The following is a 26085-nucleotide window of genomic DNA, read 5'->3' on the forward strand; positions in this document are numbered from 1 at the left end:
TTGTTTGATATTCATGTGGCGATTCTGAAAAATAACACATCGATGACATACCGCGTTCACTTAAGTTCATCCATGTAGGAAAATAAAGTCACCGATTAAAAATAACTGATGGCACCTATGAATGATCCGGACTGTTTTTAATTAATTTTTAGAAATTGATTTATATTTGAGGAATTTCATTTATATTTTAGGGAAATGAGATTTTTTTTCAAGACAACGTAAACAAAGAAGAGACGCTTTTATTTGACATCGTCATAATTTTAATATGGTAGATCCGCCCGAGGCTTATAAATAACTACTATACCTGCTTGTTTATAAATATTCCGTTACATATGTGGTCAGACACTCTTTTATCAATGATGGATTGTATAAACATGTACATATAATGTACATACTTATGTACACTCATAAAGTCACAAACAGGACAACATAAACTGGTCACGTGTCACAGCCTTTTCCCCCAAGATTTCTGTACTATACGTGAATACACACTCAGTGTTCGGCCGTGGGAGCTAAAGGAGAATGCGTTCTCGTGAACACAGTGTTCAATGATAAGCCTGTTATCAGGGAGCTAAGATTAGTTCGAAATTTTATTAAAGTTTTAAAAATGGCTGGAGTTTTTGTTCAATGGATTGCCGCTTTTGTTTTTGCAGGTAAGAGTTTAATTAAACCGTTAACAACGTGCTCAGCTGTCAGACCGTATGTTATTTAATAATTTTAAATCAGTCGTATTTATGTTTTAATTGGGTTATCGCAGTTTTGTAACTTGTGCATCACTACTGTATACCATCTACGTATGTAGCTTTCGGTACACATGCAGACTGACTAAGCATTATATACCTTCTACAAGAAGGAGTATGGGAGCCAGGGGAGGGGTTTTCGGCGGAAAGATTTCCCTCCCCCGTACATCTGTCACATCTGATAATGTGGGGAAGAGTCTCGATCCTTGAGCGCGGATCTACTTGGAGTGGCAGAGGAGTTTCTTAAATTATGAAAGGGGTTCAATTCTCAAATCTGCCACTGATTATAATGTTTGAAGGGTTATAAAGATTCTATTGTTGTTTCTAGAGTAGTCAATGTGTCTGTGAAATCCATATACATGATATACATGTAAACATGTCGAACAACTCTCTCCCCCCCCCCCCCCTGCCTTCCACACCGCTGGTCAGTACACAATGTCCTAGTAGTAAGATACCGATGTTTAATAGAAAGACCTTATAACATCAACTGGAACCCATTATATTTGGTACTTGTTTGTACTTTTCAATGTAATAAAAAAAAGAATAAGTGATTTTACATTTCAAACGCTTCATGATTAATGCAAGGCTTGGTAAAAATAATATATAAAGCACTAAACATTTGGCGTATCTGAGCTAAAAAATAAATTGAGAGATTGAGTGTAATAAACACGATATATGTTATTTACGTTCACATTAAAATTTTCACCGGTTTTGAACTTGAATAATCTCATGTTTCTATAGTTAAATTGACTTTAAAGGGTGTCTGTTATTTAAATGCGGAGTCGATAGACGAATCGGTTATTGTTTTAAATTTCTAAAATCTTTGAGACGTAATTGATTTAAATTTTGTAATTTACAGGAAAGTCCTATCTTTATATAAAGTAATAAAACAAATAGAAAGATCTTTTTAATTTTAGTTAGTCTGAACTTCAAAAAAAAAAACCGCCATGTATGACTTTAATTTCTATTTCCTTATAATAAATCGGATCGTCTAAAAAGGGATAATTTTGAAGAAAAAAAATTTGTAGAATGTGTGTATCTGGTCTCTGTATCCTGGTAACAAGGAAATATATAAAAGAGAAGAAAAGAATTGAAAAAAAATGTAAAAGCAATTTTAAAAAAGTGCATGTGTATATCGAAGTGCTGATTTTAATAGTATACACACACACACACCCTCACACACACACACACACACACACACACACACACACACACATATATATATATATATATATATATATATATATATATATATATATATATATATATATATATACCTTACTATTTAGAATTGCACGCGATGTGGTTGGCGACCAAAAAAAAAACACGTTTGATTAATGTACATTATTTATTACTTGTTGAAACGAAAAGGAAAGCCAAACAAAATGTCTTTATTGAATTTCCCCGGTAGGTGAACATACAAATATAAGAAACAGTCATGTTCTTTTTTTTTCAACACCCACCCAAATGAATGGGGGGGGGGGGGAGAGAGAGATTACACTTCCATTGAAGTTTCATGAAGTAAATTTTGATTTTACCAGATGATATTAAATAAAAGATTTACCACTAGTTGTCAATAGATATATTGTTAATTTTGGGGGGTCAGCCGAGAATAAGCATGTTTCAGTATGACTAACAGTGTGTGTCCAGTACAATACTTCCTATATATTTCCTTGACGTATAGGATAAGGAACGGAAATGAGTAAATACGGTTTACATAGTAGGGTCGCTGTATGTCCCTTTATTTATACTTTATTATAAATTTAATTAAATGACAGCCTTCAATGTAAATTTCCCCCACATACCATTAAATGATCTCTTTACCAAACACAATTCAACATTTATCTGGGTCTAAATTAATCCTAAAAGTATGTTATCCTAATGCTTAATGATCCATCTTTTTTCATCAACAAATCTTAATGTGTATGTTGTTTGTGTTCACTTTCAGTCCACGAAAGAAAATCCAGATATTTTAATGGGGGGGGGGTCTCTCTTTTTTATTTTTATGTTGTTATTTATTTTATTATTTTTTTTTGGGGGGGGGGGGTCGATGCAGTTAACCTTTTTTTGAAAATGCAAATATGATTTAACAACGCCCAAGTAAGTCCCTTAACTTGGTGTAAAACTACATGTACATTAAATTGGCACAGTTCTGCAAGATCCCCCAAATCGATATTAAATAGGTGTATCAACCCCTTTTGTCAAAACTTTGAGGAAAATAGTAATTGAAGGGTACCGTCTCCAGATGTGCAAAAAATGTCCCCCTGTTCCTAGATACAATACATGTGTATATCCTGATCAACGTATACGTTTCAGAAACACCCCGATTTTTTATGTACTGTAATACAATGACTCGCTCTGTAGACCACGAAAGCTAGAAATCTTCACGAAAACTAAATATGATATAATGATATCAAAATCTTAAAGATGACACAATCACCTTATTTTTAAAAGCAAAACATAAAAAAGTTGTTTCTTGACAATTGACTTCCTGATAGAAGGTAGCCTAGAATTTTAGAAGCAGAACTGTTTATTACATACTTGTTATAATTAAATATCGTTCCTCCATTTCACTTTATGTTTGCCTAAAAAAAGATGTATGTTTGAAGTTTTATGTTGTGGCAGCAAATTGTATACAGGAATATCAAAATGTTTAAGACAAATTATTGAAATGATATTTTATTTTCAAGACCAAAATTGAACTGTATAAACACAAAGATCTTTAATTAATGAACTGAGAAATTTGTGGCATACAGCCGTATATGCCATCACCATTACATGTCGTATTCAAAACATGCGCGGATCTGGAGAGGGTCGGGAGGTCTGCACCCCCACCCCACCCCCTGGGATTTTCAGAGTTATATTAAATTCCGATGTAAAGTAACGAGAAAATGACCTCTGAAACACTCCCCCTAGTAATACGGTTTAAGTTGACTTAGAACGTGTACTAGGTAAGTAACTTGTCCTTACCCCCCCCCCCCCCTCTTGAAATAGGTTCATGAAGTTTTGGCAAATTAATACATTTTTTTTGAAAATCAAAAAAATTTCCGAGTCTAACATTTGTTTGAGTTGGTGTGGAACATCCCCCTTCCCCTTCCCGAAAAATTGCTGTCAAAACAAGTCGTAAATATGTTAATATTTTTATAAATTTATATTCAAATTGAATGTATAATATCAAAATTAAACCTAAATAAATATGTTAATGTTAACAACACATGTAGCTGGATTGACATTCGAGGGCTTTTCTTATTCAATAGAGGTTTGACGAAACGTAATTCTTTTTTTATGAAAAAAAAAATCATCTGAATTTGTATAAGAAATAATACAAGTAAAAGTCATAATTTTTAACAACCCGTCCCATGCGTTACTTTCAGATTATTCATTGACTGTCGATCATATCGTCTACTTTTAAGTCGGTTGTGTACATTTAATATTATTGATTATATATAAGCATGTATGTGTGAAATGTCGATGAGTATGCTGTAATATTCCTATACAAACATCAAATAACAAGTTAAATAAGAAAACTTCGTCGTGATCCTTACCCCTCCCCATTCGCTACCCCAGTATGTCGACCTGCCTTTTCATCCATTTGTAACTGATAAGACACAGAAATAAAAAGAAATTTGATCAGAGACGGACAAGAATAGAATTCATCCTCTCATAGGATCTCTCAAGTGAAATCAATCATACTTTGATTGTGATTTTTGTTATCAAAGATGTTTTTTTACATGCATATAAATAATTTGAACAATGCATGATTTCTTTTCTAGCTATTTCCACAAAAGCGCAATCAACTTTAATTGGAAACATTAAAATGAAAGGAGTAACTGGCACTGTGACCTTGACCCAGTCATCTCAAGGTCAGGCAATATCGGTGACCACATCATTATCGGGGCTAAAGCAAAGTAACACGATGGTTATCCGGGAGGTGCGGTTGTTATACGATGGATCCCCTGCAATGTGTTCTGATGTCCGTCTTGGTAGGCAGTAAGTGTGTAGGTCTACAAATTACATTTTTTGAGTTACATTTAATATGACGGAATAATAATGCAGCCCAAATTTGAAAAAAAGAGGATAAAAAAGAAGTCTCACGTTACCTTGTTTTTTAAATTTCGAAAAAAAAAAACAAACAAGGAATGCGGCAGTTTGTTGGGTTTAAGTAGCAGAAATAGGACTTAATCCACATGGTCCACATGTATGTCCACATGGTTGTACAACTGCCAAACGCCTCCATATTGGGAGAACTATACAATCTGCCAAGCAAAGAACACACACACCAAAAAAAAACAAAACAACAAAACAAACAAACAGATCGAACAATATATATATATATATATATATATATATATATATATATATATATATATATATATATATATATATATATATTTAAGGAATAACTGTCTTATTTTTTGGATTCATGATGTGATCAATCGAGTGGCTTGCGTGATAATTTGCATAAACGCCGAAGGCGTTTATGCATAAAATTATCACGCAAGCCAATCGATTGATCATCGTCATGAATCCAAAAAATCTGACAGTTATTCCTTATATTTACATGCTCCTGATTCTGCAAATTCCCGTGCTAATAGCCCCGCTTCTGTCTCTATTTGTCCCGCCCCGCACGTGCTTTTTTTTTAACCGCGCCTATCGATGAACCAGTAGATTTATGTAGAAATAAAGTATTTTTACAATTTGTAATTTTATCTCGGACAAAGACATTGGAAATGTAAATATATATATATATTCAAAGAAAAGAAAAAGCGCGAGACATTACGACAAACAACGAAGACAATACATGTATCATTGTTTGTAGAGCGTAATACCTGTGTAAATTCAGTCAATACCAGTCCAAATTGTAAAAATCTGATGTCATGAGGAGAGGGGTGTAATCATTCTAAACAGACTGCCCTTGCAATTAAGCTTGAAAATATTATCCCTCCCATATTTTCCTGCATACCCGGCATAAGTTAGTTCTCTTTTTTACTTTCCCCATCAAACTTCATTCGTTCATCAATAAACAAACAGATCATTTGTTAAGAATTTGGGAAACTGTACAAACGGTGCTTCAGAATAGAGTGTAAATGCTCTTTCCATAATTTACGGTGTGAAGTCAACTTAAGGTCAGTAAGAATTGCTTGATAGACACACAAACTACCTGTAAAGGAAAGTGACTCTGAAGAGAGAACACACGTGTATCTTGTTTACATTTTGAACAAACGCTGATAAATCTTTCATTTCAGAATGGGGACTTTCAGTGCAACTGTACCCAGTAATGGCGCAAGCACTAACAGTATCACCGATTTCAACGATATCAATGATTTAACAGGTGCAAATAAATCATAATTTCCTTTTTGCTTACGAATGTCCAATGCAAAACTTTTAAAGATTTTGAAAATGTGCGCACAAAGTAAATGTATAAGAACTTCTTTTGATTTGAACGAGAGAGATGTGGTAAATACTGATCTAAATGTTCTATTTTTAGGAAGATCTGTAGTCTTGACGGACACAACAGATTCCAACTCCACAGTCTGCACGACTCTGGAAACAAACGAAACACATCATACAGCATCTGCTATATTCCCATCCAACATCGCCGGGAAGATCACATTCCGACAGGCCAGTAACCCGAACAACGCTCCAATGTCTGTGTGTGTAGATCTTTACAGAGTGACCAACACAGATAATACAACCGTGGAGGAGTTAAATTGGGAGGTATTCACAAAATCTGTCTCTGCTGACACCTCGAACACTGCATTCAGTCAAAGATGTTCAAACATTGGTTCCCTAGACACAGATCTAACATCAAAACATGGCAAACTTAGTGCTAGCTTGCAACAAGGACAAAATGTTCGATGTTTTGTTGATAAAAGCTTGACTATGCAGTCCTTGGTTGGGAAATCCCTGGCGATCAAATCCAACGATGGAACAATCGTCTCATGTGGAACTATCCGCCAAGTCATGAAAAGAAGCACAATGACCCGGTTCAGTAGAGACGGGGTCAAAGGTTACATAAAATTGTCCCAAGAATCCATGTATGATCCAACGACAGTTGATGTGAATGTAACTGGATTGCAATCCTTGGCTGGAGGTTACCACATACACAAATGGCCGGTACCACAGAAACTTAACAAGATGGAGAAAGTTTGCGACCCATCGTATGTTGCAGGTCACTTTAATCCAAATGACATTGACGTTAATACTTCCCCAAGTCCCGGCACTGGAACTCCAGACCAGTACGAAATAGGAGACATCAGTGGAAAGTTTGGTGTTTTAAACGGAAAAACAGGCCTAGTAGATACATTCACTGACTATAACCTTCCATTATATGGCACTAACAGTGTAATTGGACGATCCATTGTCATCCACAAGCAAAGTGGTGGTGAAAGATGGGTTTGTGCAAATATTGAATCCAGCGATGAGATGAGGATAGCACAGATAATGTTTACCTACCCATACATCGGATACATGGTTTTCCAGCAACCTCTTATGAATTGGTACCATGCTGAAACTCAGATATACGTAGAACTTGACATGATAGCTCAGACAGGAAAATCTCCAGATCACAAATGGCACGTCCATGAAAAAATGGTTGGGACAGATTCATTAGATTCAACTGGCAGGTGCAGCTCTACAGCTGGACATTACAATCCCTACCAAGTGGATCTAGATGGGAACTATGCCTCCCAGTGTAGTTCTTCTAATCCCCTAAGATGTGAGGTTGGAGATGTTGCAAACAAACATGGAAACATAGACATCGGTACCACAGCTGAAGGAAAACAGCGCTATTTCTTTACGGACGTTGATCTTCCACTTTCTGGTCCGCTGAGCATAATTGGAAAGTCTGTGGTGATTCATGGTGCAAACAAAGGCGGTGAAAGAATGTCGTGTGGAAATATATACGAGCTTCCGAAACGTGTTGTAAAAGTGGATAAATGGAGTCAGATGGTAAGTTCAAGTGTGAGTGGATACGTTAAACTGACTGAAGATTCTGCAGGTTGTTTGAGTGGAGTGTCCACAACTGAAATAAATCTTAACAACCTGGCTACACAAGGTGGTGGTCTGCACGTGCACGAGTATCCTGTCCCTACAGGAAGCAATTCGCCCTGTTCACCAGCAAGTGTTGGTGGACATTTCAATCCATTCGAAGTAGACGTGAATAGAAGTCCAGCTAACGGAACTGGGACAGACGATCAATACGAGGTGGGGGATTTAAGTGGTCGCTATGGCAACCCACTAAACGGACAGACAAGTGTTGATGTGACCGACATGGATACCAATGTACCACTCCGTGGTCCTCTAAGTGTTGTTGGCAGATCCATTGTGATACACAAAGTTGATTCATCTCGATGGCTTTGTGGTGACATCATGGAGGACACGGAAGTTACAAAGGGCGTCATGTATAAGGCTAGAGCGACTTTCTCTCAGGGAGATATTCAAGGAACAATCACACTAGTAAGTGTACAGAGATCTTTTTTACATATAATACTAGAACTAGTATATATGTAGGTCTTTGGTCGTTTTTGTATGATTTTTTTTTATTTGCAGAAACTTGCATTCCTTTTGGCACCACTAGTCCCTATGTAAATGCAAGTAGAAATGTCGCCTTAAATACTAGTAGTATTCTCAGGACGAGTCAATAATGTCTTGTGGAAGTGCCACCATAATTCACGTCATAATATTATTGAATATCTAGTTTATTTTGATGATTGGAAAGATATTTTAAAAAATATATTTTGATTTATCAACGTAAGATGTATCACTCCTCTGTAAGTTAAGTACTGTGGATTGACTGGATTCCGAATCATTTAATTTGCAGGTTTGAGGGAATAAACCATGGAGTTGGCTAACTCTCGTTTTGTTTTTTGTTTTTTGTTTTTTTTTGAATTTACAACATTTCAATATTCTTCATGGAGATTTAAAATCCGTGGGTAAAAAAAGGGGGGATCCACGAAATTGGATATTCGCGAAACCTTATCATTCAACAGCACTAATTAAGTTCCCATTACATTAAAACCATAGTTCTTCCTCTTAATCATTAAAATGGAACTCGATCACTTCATTAACGTGCAGTGATTATTTATATTGAGAAGCATACCCTGTCTTGTTGTAGATGCAGTATGCTTACCCAGACGGAGGAATGAGTGATACCGATATTTTAGTTGATTTGTACTACGCACAAAACCGAAGTAAAATTGTAAGTTCTCTTTCATGAAAGTAAAAGTAACATGTATACACTATCATTTAAATCTTTCTTTATTTTAATATTTGATTCCTACTTTTATTATAATCGCATCGTGTGTTATCACGTTACAGACATCTAAACATAACTGGCATGTTCATGAGAAACAAGTAACCACCGACTGTGCTTCTACGGGAGGTCATTACAACCCATTCCAAGCTGATTTACAGGTAAATATTTCATATTTTATGTTAAATTATTCATATCTTGAATTTATTTAAGACTGTCTCGCATAAAGTTCTTTTATCAGATGCCAGTCCAACCTTCAATTCAAACTATGTTTACTTTGTTGTAAACAATGCCTTATCACTATATTTAAGTAAAGTCCCTCATTCTGAAATTATAAATACCTTCATTTGTCAAGCCCTGTTCAATGTTTAATGAAGAATGATATAATTACGTGAAGGAAGACAAGGAACGAACAGCAAAGGTCAGTGATCGAATTTAGTCCAAGAAGTGTATCTGGAAAGCATCGTAGCCCTGTTACCCCACTGCCCTCACAGGACTTCATTTCTGACCTCTTTATCAATTTCGTGGCTAATAAATGTTTTCATATAGAGAATTCATGTTATTTTAAGATAACAATTCTTGATATCTTACTTCTCCGAAATAATGTTCTCAAGGTTCCTTTGAATTGAATGATTTTCCGTTGATTATATTTACATGCACGGTACATTTAATCCATCCTTTTCCCCTTCCTTCTTAAATTACCTGACTGAAAACTAACAAAAGAATTTTTGTCGACTTAGAACTAGCTTTTCCATTATTAAATGCAAATATTAATGTATTCAGAAAGATCAACATCCAGATAAAATTGTCTACATATTCTGTTTTTGTGTGCTTTGGGATCACTATGTTCATAATAAAACATGGATACGAATAGCGAACAAGAAGAAAGGGTATTTATTTTTTTAATTTGCTGAACCAATTGAACGAGTTCAATTATGTTAAAGTAGTAGTCAGGCTGGCTGAACATTCGTTAAGAAGATAAAACGTTACGTGTAATAGTTTTAAAAGTTTAAAAAATATTTATTTAGTAAAATCTTACTGGATCGGGCAGTTAAGTAATTTCCATAAATACGTTGTACCGTGTCAATAAACTACTAAGGCATTCTTCATCTTAATCCATCAATGAACGACCCCATCCATGCCACAACATCCCTGTACAAATTGTTCTTCGTTCTGTGAACATAGCCATGAACTCTTCCAGGCCTATTGCATGTGTTATTGTCTTATTGGGTTTGGATAAGGCAACAGAAGTATCTATTTTTCAAATGCCATTTTTATACCCCCGTAATCAGATTCTGTCCGGCTATCTGTCTGTCCATCTTATTCTGCTCCTGTATTCAGGGATTCTGTCCGTCTGTCTGTCTGTCCATTTCAACCGGGGAAAAAAACCTTGGCCATGACTTTCGAATGATTTTGCTAACACTTTCGTATTTCATATGTGACATGACTAGAATTTTTTACCTCATGATCTTGACTTTAGAGTTTGACCTACTTCTGAAAAAAACTTAAAGAAAACTAACATTGGTCATCACTTTTGAATGATTGGTGCTAGGGCTTTCATATCGTTGTGACAAGAACTTTCTTTGGGTTTCAACATTATGACCTTATGAGTGTAATGCACTTTTGATAAACTACATCCTGAACGGTTGGTACCAGGGCTTTAATATATTGCATGTTTATTCCTTGTGACAAGACCAACATTTATGACCTTGAAATTGGAGTTGACCTACTTTTCAAAAACTCCAACTTTGGCAATTACTTCTTATCGATTGGTGCTAGGGATTTTATATTTCATGTGTATTCCTTGTCACAAGACCTTTTTTGGGTACAAACATTTCTGACCACATGACCTCGACCTTGGAGTTTGACCCACTTTCGAAAGACTTGAACCTTAGTGATGAGATGCCATACAGAGCATCATTGTTTCACAACATACAGAGCATCATTGTTTCACAAACACATTTGTTTCAATTGCAATATATATACATGAATGTTATTTTCCAGAATAATTATGATGAGTGTAGCTTTTCTAACCCTCTTCGGTGTGAACTGGGGGATCAGGCTTCAAAGTTAGGACAATATGACGTAGGAAATGGTAGACGATTCTATACTGATGTTTATCTTCCTCTGATGGGTCAATTCGGAGGTACCTTAAAATCATTTTTTATTTATATCAATACGTGCATAACATCGTTATAATTTAGAACTATCTAATAACGTAAGCAACATATCAGATTTATCGTTGATATGGGTCTTCTAGAAAAAGTATAATCTTGCATGTTTAAGTTTATAGCATTGCATTTCTGACTATTCAATTGCATGCAAGTCCTAACTACGCTATTATGATTTATATAAAAATATAATTGAATTTTGACACTTTTTCAGTGATTAGCCGATCCTTCGTTGTGCACGCAGAAAATGGGGGCGCGCCTCGTGTGGCTTGCGCTAATATCATGCCCTTGGATGGCATGACAATGTTAATGTCGTTTCCAGTGCAATCCAATTTCAATAAGTAAGTGCTGTATTTCACTGACTTTTTGTATTTTAAATAGCATGGATTTTCGTATACAGTGTTAATTACAAATGACACGCAAGATAGAGTTGCAGCCATCAAACTGTAATTCAGTGATTTTGTAGAGCAGGTTGCATGGTTTGTGTGCTTTAGGTTGAAACTATATTTGTTATGGCGCATTTTTTCCACTGTCTGATGAATAAAAGTCTTAAATAATCCTTGGTGAAACACTTTCCTACACCTTTATTTAAATAACTTCAGAGAAACCATGAGAACAAAGATTGCTGCAGCACTGGGCACCCAGACATATAACCTTATGGTAGACCAGATGCCCTCTAATGCAGTCGTAGATGGAAGCTGCATGCAGGCCACTGTTTACTTCATGGGTACAAGTTTAAAATGCTATACGATTTGAAGGAAATGACATTGAATGCCTCGCGTAAATCTAGAAAAAGTATTAAAAATTCGAGGATGAGGGGAGGGAGAGGCTATGTTGTGTAAACAACTCTTGTATATTTTCTACAGGCCCAGAATCTAGAACACTGTATAGTAAGCTGGATTCCTTAATGAGACAAAATTCCAACTTACTTGGTACATATGCACCAACCTGTTCAGGATCAGGTAAGCATATACACGTACTTATGTCTGATGGGAGATTTTAAAAATAAAGGATGTAAATTTTTTCTTTGCCTAAAACATAAGGATTCAGCATTTTATAATATATACTATAGGTCCAGCTGGCACCATAGCGGGAGGGTGTTTTGCTATTTTTTTTTATCCTTTTCTCTTCACTTACCAAATATCTTTTCTACGATTTTATACAAGATTTTCGTGGAATGTCATGCAATCAGATGAGTTATCAGTGCAATGCAAGCATGACAATGGAAAAAATAAATGGGAGGGGAGGGAGAGCTTAATAGATCATTTTGAATACTGAACATTTCTCATTTTTAACGAAATTTCGTAATTTTATCAATGGCCAAAAATAATAAAGATAAAGGGAAAATTCAGAATTGTATAAACTATTAAGTCTTATAGTGAGTCATTTGCAAGGGTGTTTAAAATAATTTCATTTTTGAAACACCAATGAATTGAAAACCAAATCCTAGAATTTTCCAGTGCTCACCATACAGCAACAAAAAGAGTAGGGGGGGGGGGGGGGGGGGGCAGCATCTTAAGGAAAATTTACTATAGCAAAATATATTCAGGAAAAAAGTGCCCCAATCAATTTATAGCTTAAACTTTTAAAACTTACCGTTCATGACTCCCAATTACATAAGCACTATTTTCAGCTTAAAGGTAAGTATACAGAAACATGTACAATCTACCCCTATTTTATTTGTATGAAGGATTCGGAAACTGGAAACTTAGCTTGTGCTCCAAATACAAACTTGTTACTGTTTTTACTCTCAATAAGGATGTCAAGTGGGTCATTTTAATTCTCCTGTCATTCTATGTCTAATATATATATATTTCTTTCCTTTTCAGATTCGTTCAGTTTTTCAGTTGTGTTATTTGGACTTCTGTTTTGTATACAACAATTTTTGTGCAAGTGGAGATGATCAGCAGAGATAGGCTAGTGCCAGTACTACACAATATAATACATATCATACAGTGTCTCACCTCACCAGAGGATATTCTTCATGTCATTGTTCAAACCAAGGACAATGATTGTGGAACTTATATTTGTACATGAATTGTCCATGTAAAGCATACCGGGTATATATACATTCTCATTTCATTTCATATTGTTATATTTAAGTTCATGTTGTATAGTTATTGTTTATATCATCGTATAACAATGTTCTTGTAATAAAGTATTTTTTCAAGATTTTTACATATTAATTACCAGGTATTTGTTCAAAAAATGTTTAAACTAATGTGCTCTTGCATTGTAATACAATGATAAAATAAATAAGGACTTTCTCAGGAATGATCTAATATACTTGTATTTCTTAGCAATATCCGATCTTTCAATTCTACGACAATGTTGATCTTTTTCCCCTCTTGCGATATCTTCACTCGTTACGATTTGGTCATCTCTCAGTCACTATACCACAGATAAAACCCCAACATCAATTTACCACAAGATAAAACCTCAACATTAATTCACCATCACGGATTAAAATCCGACATCAATTGACCCCACATATAAACCCCTTAAATCTAATAATTACAGGCTGATTTTCATATTAAAAAGCATTGCGGCCACCACTTAATGTGTATTATTTCAAGGTTTTACAATAGCAACATGGAGCCTTTCTACAAGTTAACAAGAATCACGAAGATGATTGATTTGCAAAGAATTACTTTTAAGGCAATCATTCACCACCAAGTTCTTTATTTTCCTGCATTTGCGCAGTTTAAACTAAATGTATCCGTAATCACCTCATCACAGTATTCACAATTTGACCTAAAACTACAGTGAACATGTATTTAAAGAAGGAAAAGTCATGATAACTCAAACCAGAGACATAAAAAACATTTAACAGTTATAATGTCTCTGCTATAACAGCGAAATAACTTCTCAACAAGAATCATCTGTTTAAAAAAAAACAAAAGAAGAATCCAGCAATATTGCTATCTTTATTATTTTAGAACAGAATCAATGTTCTTCTTCTCTATGGGCCAACACAAACAGCATACATCTTGGATGTAACAGTCAATCTCTAATAGATATGCCCACTTCGAAGAGTCAAAAGACAATGATAAAACATGACATCATTATGAACATTAGGATACCTGGTACAAGATGGGGATTAACCAGCAGCACTAGACAGTGAATCATTATCTCAATGTTTTACAACAATACCCCAGCCTTGGCAGGGTTCAATGTCTACTTGAGTGGATGATCATGTACACAAACACAAGATTTTCAGAACAATCACTTTCTTCATCCAGATAAATCATTTGCATTAAACATGTCCTCATCATATTTTTCTGCTGTGACGATTCTACCTGCAAAGTATCTGCCATTAAGAGCTGCACAAGCCTTTTCCACTTCTGAAAAGGAAAAAAAGAAATACAATTTACATTTTTAATTTATACTCAAAGTGCAATGCTAAGTACACATTTCAGATTATTTTGCATCACAGTAGTATACAATTAAAGTATATCATTGAGGGAGTCGGCAAGATTCCAGTTTTGAAGAGCAAGCCCATTTCCCTTCACTAAAAATTGCAGAACAATCACTTGTAAGTACATGTATACAATACATCTAAATGTTTTACCTACCTGACTGAGCGGTGAATTCAACAAATATTTTAACGATAATCTCAGCATCTTCTTCCTCACTCTGTTTCTCCTGGTAGATGATGACCCGATTTACATTTCCGTATTTTCCACACTCATCTGTGACCTCATTTTCCAGTTCACTGTCCAGGTCCTCAGGTCCAACCATGTTTCTCAAGACCATCACCTTACACTGAAAATACAGCACACAGCCTCAAGTAATTAATTTACAGAGGTAGTTTACATCTTAATCAGAAACTTATAGTACCAAATACTTCCTGTGCAAGGTTCACTTAGGGTCTTTTTGGGCCTTGTGAATTTCTTTAAAATAAAACTGCACAATTTTAGTTGGTAATGCATAAAATATCACCTGACTTGGGCCAAAATAAAATTATTGTTTGGAATTGCCAAAATGGCCACTCCTGAAAAAAATGATGGGAGATACCTTTTACAAAATGTCAGCAAAACAAAGTGTTCACTGCTTATTGAGACTTTTATCTACAGTTTTTAACTTCAATTTAAAAAAAAACCTCACTCCCTTCTGGGTGTGAAACCCCAAGGCAGCAATTCTAACCAAACAATTTTTTTAAGTATGGCCCTGATGACTACATATCTTTTAAAAAATTTGAACTTTCTCACTAGCTGATCAAATATGACATGAATTGTATCACTATCCCCATGTCCTTAAAATTGCTTCAAATATGGACAGTATATTTGAAATTGGTTTTATATTTTGTATAGAGCATATAATCTCTGATCTAAAATGTATAATTATAAAATGATAGCACTGTTACTGAAGATTACAAAACACGTTTTCTTTTTTGGATGAAAGGGTGTGCTGGTATTTTAATTCTTTGCTGAAGGTACTCAAATAAACATGTCTTCTGCAAAATTCAAGATACAGCAATTTCATGAAGCTTGTTTTCAATACATTGAGACTCTAAATAAATTTTCTTTAAATAAAGGAAATAAAAGCAGTAATTCTCTACTTTTTATCAATACTTGAAATGGGTGAGAGTCAATTAATTGGTGTACAGACAGAGCCATTTCAGGCATTAAGTCAAACTAGCTATTTATTGTCCCTGGCACTTCATTATAAGCATGTTTTACTGTATATATCCCTATGAGAGATAGCATTAAATGTAGTAAATGTACAAAATCATTAAGTAAAAATATTGCAATAAATCTTCTCCAAGTAAATAAACATTTTTCTTTTCAACATGTACATGTACACGTATGTAATTTATAAACAGTGAAACAAACCTCTGTTTTCCTCATCAGTTTCTGCATAACCATGTGTCGAGCATTGGTGCCACTGATTTTCATGTTCTCTTGTTGGTCCAATGTTTGTGCTGCATCCTCTTCAGCCTTCTTTTTCTTCTTCTCTTCTTCCTCCTTCTTCATGTCTTTTTCTTTATCCTGGGGTGGCAGAGGGATCATGGCTGGGATTGAAACTGTATAAAGAAATGAGAAAAAAGGTGACAAGAATTAATATACATGTACATGTTTATCCAAGATAAACATCTTAATTGTCCTTATTTGTAGTTTACATATAACCTAATGGACCCAAATTCAGATTTTCAAGCACCATTGAATTAAACTTTAACTCATCAGCATTCTTTTAATAGGTCTCTTTATGAAGTTTATTTACTTATTAACTCAAATCTACATGTATGTCCTTATATTAAAGTTGAATCTACTCATACAGTGTGTCAAAGAAATTTACCTTCCCATACCCCCCCACCCTCAACTCCCACCCTTAACCAATAACTTTAATTAAAACCTACCTGGTATTGATGTTGGCACAGGTACAGGTGCAGAACCTAAAGCTGTTGGAGCCACAACTGAAGGAGGGACAATTCCAGGAACCCCCTCTACATTAGGAGGCATCACCATTCCAAGACTGGTTGGAGTCACAATGCCCACTGACCCTAGCTGTGGGACAACAACAGATACAGGGGGTACCGGGACTGGGGCTACAACACCTGGTGGGGGGACAGGGGAGCTAGAAAGAGCGGGACTGTCTGCTAAACTGAGAGGCTTGGCAATTCCTGGGGGAGCCTAAAAAGAGTTACATGTAATATTTTGGTAAGGAATAATGAAGCACATGACTTACATGAATGAACAAAAATTAGACTAGGACACAAAAATTGTCAACTACAAGTCTTTCAATTAAAAGAAAAAATTAAACTGTTCTTACAGCAAGAGAAAATGTGGTTTAATATTGATATTTGATGAAAGATATAATTCAATGAAGTCACTTACCAGACTCTTAATTTGTTCTTGAGCATCGAGTGCTGTAATTTTAGCTGTAACAGCCGCGGCAGCCACTGCAGCAGCTGTGGGGAGTGTCCCTGGACCGGCCATCGGCTGTAGTGCATCAGGAGGTGTGATGGCCTGTTATTAAACAGCACACAAATCAGAGATTTATGGTTAAGCAAAGGAGAAGTGTTAACATTTAACTTATACAGAATGAACAAAAATGAAATATTTCAATGATGGATCAAATCAATAGGAATATCTTCAAATCATTGATTACATGACAATGACATAATACATAAATATTCCCTCTCAAGAAATAGCATATTTAGCCTCCATCCTAAGTCTGTCAAATAAACTCACCTTTCCTACTCTTAGATACTGCCCTCCCAAGTCAAACAAGTTCATAGATGTTACAGCATCCTGTGCAGCTTGTTGAGAGTCAAACTCTATAAAACCATACCCCCTGTTAACAAAAATATTAGTATATATATACAATTACTTAGAAACATATAAATACATGTAACATCATTTTCAGTTAATATATATTTTTTTAAATAAGAGCCCCTTAAATATGAATTCTGTGGGATCATTTTAATTTGTGGGGCTGGTTTGCTGGGCATTTTCTTTTCTAACTCACATATAATGAAGATTCAATGCTTTGACAGTTTATTCATGGGACTATAAATTCATGGGTAAGGGTGACTCACAAAAACCACAAACATTAGTTCCCTATGAACAATGATGATTCCACAGTATGTATCATTCAAATGTATGCTCTTATAATAACCCAAAAATAAAAGATTTACTTGTGTTTGCCTGGCTTTCCAGTTTCTGTGGCCAGTTTACAATTGACGATCTTTCCAAAGGCCTCAAAGACACTGCATAAAAAAAAAATGTCTGATTAAATCAACATCGCATCTGACATTGAAAAATTACATCTATATCAAAGAAGTTTGCTGTGACACTGAAAATAGCAACATGGCTAAAATTTCAAACACCCTTAGAATATAATTTTATTTTAAAGTAATTAAAATAGACAAAAAATAGAGTACATTAAATCATGTGAAGACTTTTAATTAAATCAGTTCCCTAACCTTTGGATATCATTCTCAGTGAGGTCATGATGTATTGAGGCTATGTATATTCTGTTGTGGTTTTTGGCCTCCTGTGCCAGCTGTTCAATGATTGGTTGAGCTTGAGGCATGTTACTGGGTCTACCCACCTACAGATAAAAAAGGGTTGAAAAATACAGGAAATTCTAATTATTTTTTCACTTACACCTTGATAAAGTAACTTATTTCAGACCACTGAGAACAAGACAAATGACTTGAGAATTAGATCTTTATGAATGCTGATCATTAATACTGAAATATATACCAGCCATGATCTACCCACCTTGATATTTCTCCCTCCAATCATGACACTGTTCATTTGTTCCAAGGCTAATTGGGCTGCCTCTGGAATTTCGTATTCGATGAAGGCAAAGCCCTTATGTTTGTTGGTGACAGGGTCCCATGAAAGGTTTACACTTTTTATTGGACCAAAAGGAATGAAGGCTTGCTTGATGGTGTCTTCCTTTATCTCAAAATTAATACTGCCCACATAGATCCTGTGGTGGAAAAATGTTCATTGTTAAACCCTCTTTGAAACACACAAAACTGAAGAGATTTTGAAACTTACATATTGAAAGTGTTTGTAAAAGCTAATGTAGAAATAAAGATCACAGACCACATGTTCACTTTGAAAACATGTGGATAAATTACTTGAATACTTCTGTTATAGAAAAGGCTAATAGACCAAAACAAACACAAGCACCTGATCTTGCTTATCTTCAGAAAAAGATTTTTAAGGATTTTGTTCCTATACTGGATACAGGGTTATTTTCACCCCATGTTATTTTTGCCCTTTCTCACTTTTTAACAATTTTGCCCAGTTTAAATTGGTCCAGGGACAGTTGTATTTAAAATTTAATGCTGTCTTCTTTGAATTTGCCCCATTTTAAATTCACCTACTTGAAACAAGGACAAAAAAGGGCAAGAACACAAATAGGGCCAAAATTTCCCTGTATACAATATACAGAGTAAATATCTACCTTAAAAAAACAAATATTACAGAAAACATCTATTTATAATGAACAAGAGATGTTTGTGAAACACTTATGCCCCCCCCCCCTTCCCAAATAATTGGAATTTTTCAAAGTCCGAAGGGGCATATCTCTGTCAAAAATTGCTCGACCATCCCCAAATCAAAACTTGACCTAGATATTTTTGTGATAAATCTGTATACCAAATTTCATTTCAGTATGTGCACCTTCTGCGAAGAAAATTAATGGAAACTGCAAATAATTGGAATTTTTCAAAGTCTAAGGGACATAATTCTATCAAAAATTGCTCAATCGTACCCAAATCAAAAGCTGACCTAGATATACTTATGATAAATCTGTATACCAAATTTCATTTCAGTATGTGCAACCTCTGCAGAGAAAATGTATGGAAACTGCAAATAATTGGATTTTTTCCAAGTCCAAGGGGCATAACTCAAAAATTGCCCGATGGTACCCAAAACAGAACTTGACCTAGATATTCTTATGATAAATCTGTATATCAAATTTCATTTCAGTATGTGCAACCTCTGCAAAGAAAATGACCAAAAACTGTTGGTGGACCGACAGACAGACAGACAGACCGACAGACAACAGCAAAGCAACATGCTCTCCCTTCTTCGAAGGGGGTCATAATTAAAACAAATGCATTTTTTAATGGACTAATCATAGTGATATAAGTGAGCCAATGTACAGAGTGGTGTTTAATAAGAATAAAGAAGAGATACAACTTACCGACACATCAAAGCCAGAGCCTGCTGTCTTTGGACAGTTGTTTGGAAATTCTGCATTTGCTACATGAATAAATATAAAACTTAAAAATAAAATAATTCAGTAGCATTGATTATGGTATTCTCAATGGTACACTATGAAAAATATGAGTTCAGTTCTTTTAATGATTAATTATAGAGAACTAATCTTCATTGTGTAAAAAATGTCTGTCTGAATCAGTTGAAATTAAAGATTACCCAAATAGAGAAGCCCCCCCCCCCCCCCCCCCTTTGCATTATATGCAAAAGCAGGTTTTTACTTTGGTTTCTAGCCCAAACTCACCCCAACCCCTTCCTGCTGACTTTAAAGATAATAAAATTCAAATAGCCTGAATTCTCCTTCATGTTCGGTTGTAGCATGTATCTTTTATCTTTACGTGTATGTTCCAAGTATGGTATTATAGAGGTATCAGAAAATGTGGTCTACAGCAGACTTTCTTAATTTCTCACCTGTTGTTGATGGGCGATTGTCTGTTTAACTAAGACACTTTTGATGCTCTGTTCAAAGGCATATTTCTTTGCTTTCTGTACCAGTTCATGTTGGGAGGATGAGAGTTTGGGAAGAACAAAGGGTTTTTGGTCCCGTTTGGCCCCTGGTCCTTCCAGAATAGACCCAATCTGTTCAGCTTGTGGTATGTAAACTCCATTCTCTGTAACAATGAAAAATAATAGTAAGTACAAGTTAAAAATAATCGTACAATTGTAATGGAGAATGTTTTTCCTAGAGCCTGAATAGATATATGGCAGTTTCCTTCATTTTAAATCTATTTTTAAAACTCCATCACAATTAAGTATGTATCAAGTATACACAGGTACGTACATATATTCAGTAATTTACAAACTATCAAATCTTTACCTCCCCCAACCCCTTTTCCATCCAAAAATTTCTTTTTAAGCATATATATGTGTATAATGAAGTGAATATAGTCTTACCAAGATTGCAATCAGTATTCAATTAAAATTCATTTACATTGCCTTTTTTCACACTTTTTAATAAAAAGAGTGGCTTATGCGAGTTTAAAAATACATAATGCTCTGGAAATCTTAAATTTTCCCATTTTAGTGTTGTAGAAACCCTAAATTTTCCATTTTGAGGATAAATTTTGATGGTTTATTTATAAATCCTTTGCCAATTTTTCCAAAGTTTGAACAATTAATTGTCATTTCAATCAGGCCTCTTTAAAATTTAGAAAGATTTTTCTCTTTATAGTATATCCATATTCATGTAAATATAGTTATGTATCAATGTGTACATTTTTCTATGTGCATTGTGTGTGCATATTCTGAAAAGCAAAACAAATGACCAGGAAAAATTCTCTCAGCAGAAAACTTTTCTGTAAACGTTCTTTACCGCTACGCTCCAGTGGAGGATGTCTGATTCATGTTGTCATGGCAACACAGCATCATGAAATATTGGTCGCCACATGAAAAGGGGGTCACCCTCATTTTTTCCTTTTTACATGAAAAACACAGAAGGAAAGAAAAGAACCATGGGTGAGTGTTCATCAGGCAAAATATTCTCAACACATAAATGCAAGCATTGCAAAATACTCTTTCCCTGTCTATGCAACTGACATTTTTTTTGCAAACTTCATATAAAGGACCACATTTTAATTTATGTAAAACCCTATAAAACCAATAAAGGGAATCAAAAAAAAAAAAAAAAAGAATATTTTGTTCGGGTGGGCCATGTTTTGTGCCTTTCATTCCTGATACTTACCCTCCAAGTATGGAGTTATGACTGCACAGTGTGTGCCATGTCACAGACAGAATTGTTAAAAATATTTAGAATTTAAAAATAATCCTTGCAACTTTGTGCTCAAGTCTTTACATTCATTTACATAATACACTTGTGAGTCTATAAATGCGAAGACACAAACAAAATATGAAGATTTGCAAAAAATTCACAGTCCATTTTATCAGTTGAATTTTTCTCGTGGGATGTCCACATTAAAGCACTTTTTTCTCAGATTTCATCATGTTAAATTCATGACAGGACTGTTTCACCTGAAATAAACAATGCATACAGCATTCTAAAAAATAAATAATCTTTCTAGAAATCCAAAATACAGAACAATTGATTAATGTTTTAAATATTCAGATACTTCTGAAGTATTAGTAGAAATTTAAAATTCTTTTCCTTTCATGTCTGGCTGAATTCTGCAAATACAAACAGAGAGGTTATATGGAAACATGCACACCATCTCACACTTTCACTCATAACAACGAATTCTACATACACAGTTTATTAAACTTTTGTTAAGTGTCTTGATGTGAAAAATTTTTCTTATACATGTACATGTATATATTCAAATTTATCTTTTTTTTTGTTTCTGTTTACGATTTTCTAAGTATATGTATGTGTCTCATTCAAATAGCAAATGTTGTACAAAAAATAAAAGGGTTTAAATGTAATCATTTTTGGTTTATGATGCATAAGACACTACTGGTGAGCAAATGAGTAGATATGAAATTGATGACATTCGCTGGTAATCCATGTGGGCATTCCTGCAAAGTGCACACTTTCTTCCCTGGGATACTTGTTAGACGACGACTGAAAGTACAGAGAGAAGAGGGAAAAAAAGACACATTAAGTCTCTGTCCATGACAAATCTTCAACATGATACGGCAATGTCCAATATCATCATTCAATTTTTTTAGAAAGTTTTCAGTAAAAATAATTCATAATTTTAGACCTCAGAGACCATCCACTTAAAATTTTGGTACTTTTTCCCCATATAAAACAATTAAAGAAAAAAAAACATGTACCCTAAAAATATTTCTAAGAATTTTTGTTTTGAGTCTGTCATAGGTTATGCTAAAAACAATTTTGATTCTCAAATAAAAAATTCACTGCAAAAACTTCTGAATACAATTTCTTTGGGGGGCAAAAAAATGTTGGTTAAGTTTGACTAAAGTTCCTGATGCTGACTCAAGACTCGTCTTGAATTGCTACAGTTCTGGGCGGTGGTGATTTCCATTGTAGCAGGTTTTCCTAAGTCTACTTTCTTCAATGGATTTCCAGCTTTTCTCCTCTGATAACTCAGCCTGTATTACTCATAAAATACAAAAAAGAGAGTGTCCTTCAATTCATGGTTGTACTGTAGTACTAAAAAGGTGATCTGCCACTCATACACCCAGTCCTCTCTCAAACTTAGAGCAAATACACACTAATAAATATATTGCTTCATTAACCACTTCATAGATTTTCAAGTAAAGGTTTCTCCCTTTTATGTTTTTTTTTGTATATACATTTAAAAATGTGTGCATTTGCTGTACAGAATTCAATCTTCCAAACCCTAGAATCATTCTTTGGAACAACAAGTATCTCACATTAACACATCGGTACACACAACACTCTTCAGATTTTACAATTTACAAAAATCCACTTTTTAGTTACATCTTCAAGAACAATTTTTTGACAGTATATAAAACAAACAATATAGGAAATGTATTCAGTATCCGAGATTTCCCTTCCACTGTATACTTCATATAAAACATGAATGTCTATTACATGGGTTTCTCTATAAGTGACATGAAAATAGTAACATCTATTTTAATGTCACTTGCTGAAAAAACCCTCTCTCCAGTCACCATACCTAACATCAGTTCTTCATCTGTCTTTATTCTTTTTGCTTCTGTCGGGCCATTTTCCTATTTAAAAGAAAAGTTAAATAAAATTTAAATGTACATTTACCTTGCATCAGGGTTGTCCCTAAGACCCGGGGGCCAGGGAATTTCCCCACCTATAATGACATAATCCCCAAGTTACTTTGGTATTCCTCCTCAATCTCCTGTTAGCAGAGGAACCCCAGATCCCTTTTTTTTAATATCTTTTTTATTATTTAATATATTATTATACCTGATGTGATTTAGAGCTAGATGGTTGTCATTTTACTTACATAGACATACATGTCAGGGCTCTTGATCATCTATATTTGAGGCCATTCAAAGGCCTCATTCCCAATTCAAAAAAAAGGTACCCTTTTTCTTAATTGAATGTGTTAATTTTCCCAATAGTCATCTCCCCCCACCCCCACCCCCCAAAAAAATTTAAGAACATATAGTAAGATATAACTGAACTTGTTATTCATATTCCTCTTTACAGATAAAGAGAAAAATTTAGTTGAGAAACCAAATGTACAATGATTTTAATTTATAATGATTTTCCCAAAATTCATAAAAGATCGCCAATTTTCCCAGTTTTTACAGCCCTGGCCCCAGTCCCAAAAAGCGGTGTACAAGAGCTCTGCATGTCTACACTGTCCATCATTCTCTTAACTTGTATTTTTTTGGTGATATTTTATTATATTGAATTATTCTTGGGGAAAGGTGCAAGAATGAGAATGAAGTGCTTTGTATTGTGATACTGAGTTCAACTGTATATACCAGATCATTCTCAGCATGGTGTAATCAACAAAATTTAAACAATTCATCAGGTCTGGTAGGTAGGTAAATAAAGCTACGGTAGGTAATTCTAGCTACGTAGCTAAATATACTGATTGTACTGGACCTGTTCATTGCTTATGTTTGATTACATTGTGAAAACGTTCCGAGTTGTTAAAAACCTAGAGTATAAAAATTATTCAACATACAGAAACACCATTCAAACAATAAAATAATTTTTATCTTCTTAGACTACAATAAAACCTGTTTGTGATATATGAAGATATCGTCTACTGAGATAAAAATCATAAAACTAATGACTTCTGATTTTGTGAACACCACACGTGACATGCACAGTGGTATTATTCTATTTCTGTTACTTCTTCCTTCTTTAACCTCAACGAAAATTATAAATTGCCTTCTAAATAGTTTATAAAACATTAACATAATGCATTACCTGCATCATGTCCCCATTTATTTGCTGTGTTTGTGGCACAAACACAGGTGGTTGAATAACTGCGGCCATTTTCTCGAATAAACTCTCGGGAATACCTAATTGAAGACCTACAGGTAATTGAAGACCTACGGAAGACCTAGGGAAGACCTACAAAAATATGGGCTATATAAAGCAAAACTGATGTGATATTCTGATTAATCATGTCTTAAATATATAAAATACACAAAAACTTTTTATAAAAAGAAGTTTTAAAGTGTATTTTTAAAGCTCGATATGGAGAACTATTTCTTCTCTCGGACGACCTACACAAGAACGATAACTCGCGTAAATTTCACCAAAACATATCAGAAAAATGAATCAATAGTTAAATGAAGAAAAATATAATCATTGAAGATATTTATTAATAAAAATAAATACATCAAATATGAAATAATAAAAGGGAATATTCAATTAGATATTATTTTCAAGATCCTATAAGTGGACTTTTTTTTTTTACTGAATTCCTTTATTTCTTTTTTTAAATTTATTTTCAAAATTATTTTGCTATATCAATGTACAAATTAAATATTATAATTGAAATAAATATGTTTATGCTTTTGACAGAGTGTTAAAACTTATTAAATATAAGTTAACTAAAAAATCTTAAGTAATTTTTCTTAAAGATCAGAGCCACAATCACTTACAAAATCTTCTTGTATTTCACTGAGCCTGAACAGCAAAAAATAATAATTTATTCAAAATATGCATACATTTCATTCAAGTGATTACATGCATGTTACTTGTTTAATTATAAAAAGAATTTGTATACTTTGTATGTAATTAACAAACAGAATAATTTTTTGCTGCTATCCATAAATTCATTGATTAATTCTGTAGATTTTAAACTGTTGTGTTAATTTATATTTCAAAGAATTCCACTTGAAAGTCTTATTATATTCATATTTCAGCTAATATTTATTTTTCATGACATATATTGTTCTTATTTTTAGGAGATGTCAACCAATGTAAGTTTCAGAACTTCTGTTTCCATTTCCTTCCAAATTTTTAAATAAAAATGTGTAAAAGATCGATTTTGGCTCTACATGTTGAAAAAAATCTTAATGTTTTAATTAGTATTTCTTGGCGTACATGACAGGTTATTTTAAAATACATTTATTTTTTTTTAATTATTCTTGCCACTGTAAGATAAATATGTTTTTGATTAAGGGGAAAAGGTGACCATCTTGGAAATTATTTTTTTTTCAAAATGTTATCAAGCCACATGTAAAACTCGTTGATTTTTTTTTATTTCTTCACTTAATAGCTTTAAAAAGTTATTTTATATTAAGAAATCTAATTCTTTCATGTAGCAGAGACAATGAGTTTCTCTGCA

General features: G+C 34.1%; 2 protein-coding genes across 4 annotated transcripts; one reads left to right on the plus strand and one right to left on the minus strand.

Moving 5' to 3' along the window:
- The first annotated feature begins 490 nt into the window (after positions 1-490).
- On the plus strand, positions 491-13337 carry LOC133180919 (uncharacterized). Of its 2 annotated transcripts, XM_061315372.1 has the most exons (11): positions 491-653; positions 4514-4730; positions 5987-6072; positions 6229-8198; positions 8857-8940; positions 9060-9155; positions 10999-11140; positions 11380-11506; positions 11768-11892; positions 12032-12127; positions 12995-13337. In XM_061315372.1, exons 1-11 carry the CDS (start codon positions 608-610, stop codon positions 13066-13068), a joined length of 3063 nt encoding a protein of 1020 aa, XP_061171356.1. In that variant the 5' UTR covers positions 491-607; the 3' UTR covers positions 13069-13337. The 2 variants fall into 2 exon arrangements, with proteins under 2 accessions (XP_061171356.1, XP_061171357.1); XM_061315373.1 differs by lacking the exon at positions 491-653 and having other exon boundaries at positions 4589-4723.
- Positions 13338-14078: 741 nt separating this feature from the next.
- On the minus strand, positions 14079-24792 carry LOC133180920 (poly(U)-binding-splicing factor PUF60-like). 2 transcript variants are annotated; one of them, XM_061315374.1, is made up of 13 exons: positions 24714-24792; positions 23470-23524; positions 20321-20520; positions 19836-19894; positions 18395-18608; positions 18094-18221; positions 17806-17877; positions 17360-17462; positions 17003-17134; positions 16525-16798; positions 16001-16191; positions 14741-14930; positions 14079-14509 (listed from the first exon to the last, which is right to left on the minus strand). In XM_061315374.1, exons 1-13 carry the CDS (start codon positions 24780-24782, stop codon positions 14400-14402), a joined length of 1797 nt encoding a protein of 598 aa, XP_061171358.1. In that variant the 5' UTR covers positions 24783-24792; the 3' UTR covers positions 14079-14399. The 2 variants fall into 2 exon arrangements, with proteins under 2 accessions (XP_061171358.1, XP_061171359.1); XM_061315375.1 differs by lacking the exon at positions 24714-24792 and adding an exon at positions 21222-21322.
- Positions 24793-26085: the final 1293 nt, after the last annotated feature.

This window comes from Saccostrea echinata, unplaced genomic scaffold (assembly GCF_033153115.1).
Source record: "Saccostrea echinata isolate AGI-Se365-2 ecotype Australia unplaced genomic scaffold, CSIRO_AGI_Sech_v1 ptg000008l, whole genome shotgun sequence".
Classification (NCBI taxonomy): Eukaryota; Metazoa; Mollusca; class Bivalvia; order Ostreida; family Ostreidae; genus Saccostrea; species Saccostrea echinata.

What these genes read in the sequence shown, in the direction of transcription:
- LOC133180919 (XM_061315372.1), top strand. Translation starts at nt 608, where the DNA reads ATGGCTGGAGTTTTTGTTCAATGGATTGCCGCTTTTGTTTTTGCAG. An exon ending in GTGCAATCCAATTTCAATAA is followed by an intron (nt 11,507 to 11,767) that starts GTAAGTGCTGTA and finishes AAATAACTTCAG; the next exon opens with AGAAACCATGAGAACAAAGA. An exon ending in ACCAACCTGTTCAGGATCAG is followed by an intron (nt 12,128 to 12,994) that starts GTAAGCATATAC and finishes TTTCCTTTTCAG; the next exon opens with ATTCGTTCAGTTTTTCAGTT.
- LOC133180920 (XM_061315374.1), bottom strand. Translation starts at nt 24,782, where the DNA reads ATGGCCGCAGTTATTCAACCACCTGTGTTTGTGCCACAAACACAGCAA. An exon ending in GCTCTGGCTTTGATGTGTCG is followed by an intron (nt 18,609 to 19,835) that starts GTAAGTTGTATC and finishes TTTCCACCACAG; the next exon opens with GATCTATGTGGGCAGTATTA. An exon ending in AAGAACAAATTAAGAGTCTG is followed by an intron (nt 16,799 to 17,002) that starts GTAAGTGACTTC and finishes AACTCTTTTTAG; the next exon opens with GCTCCCCCAGGAATTGCCAA.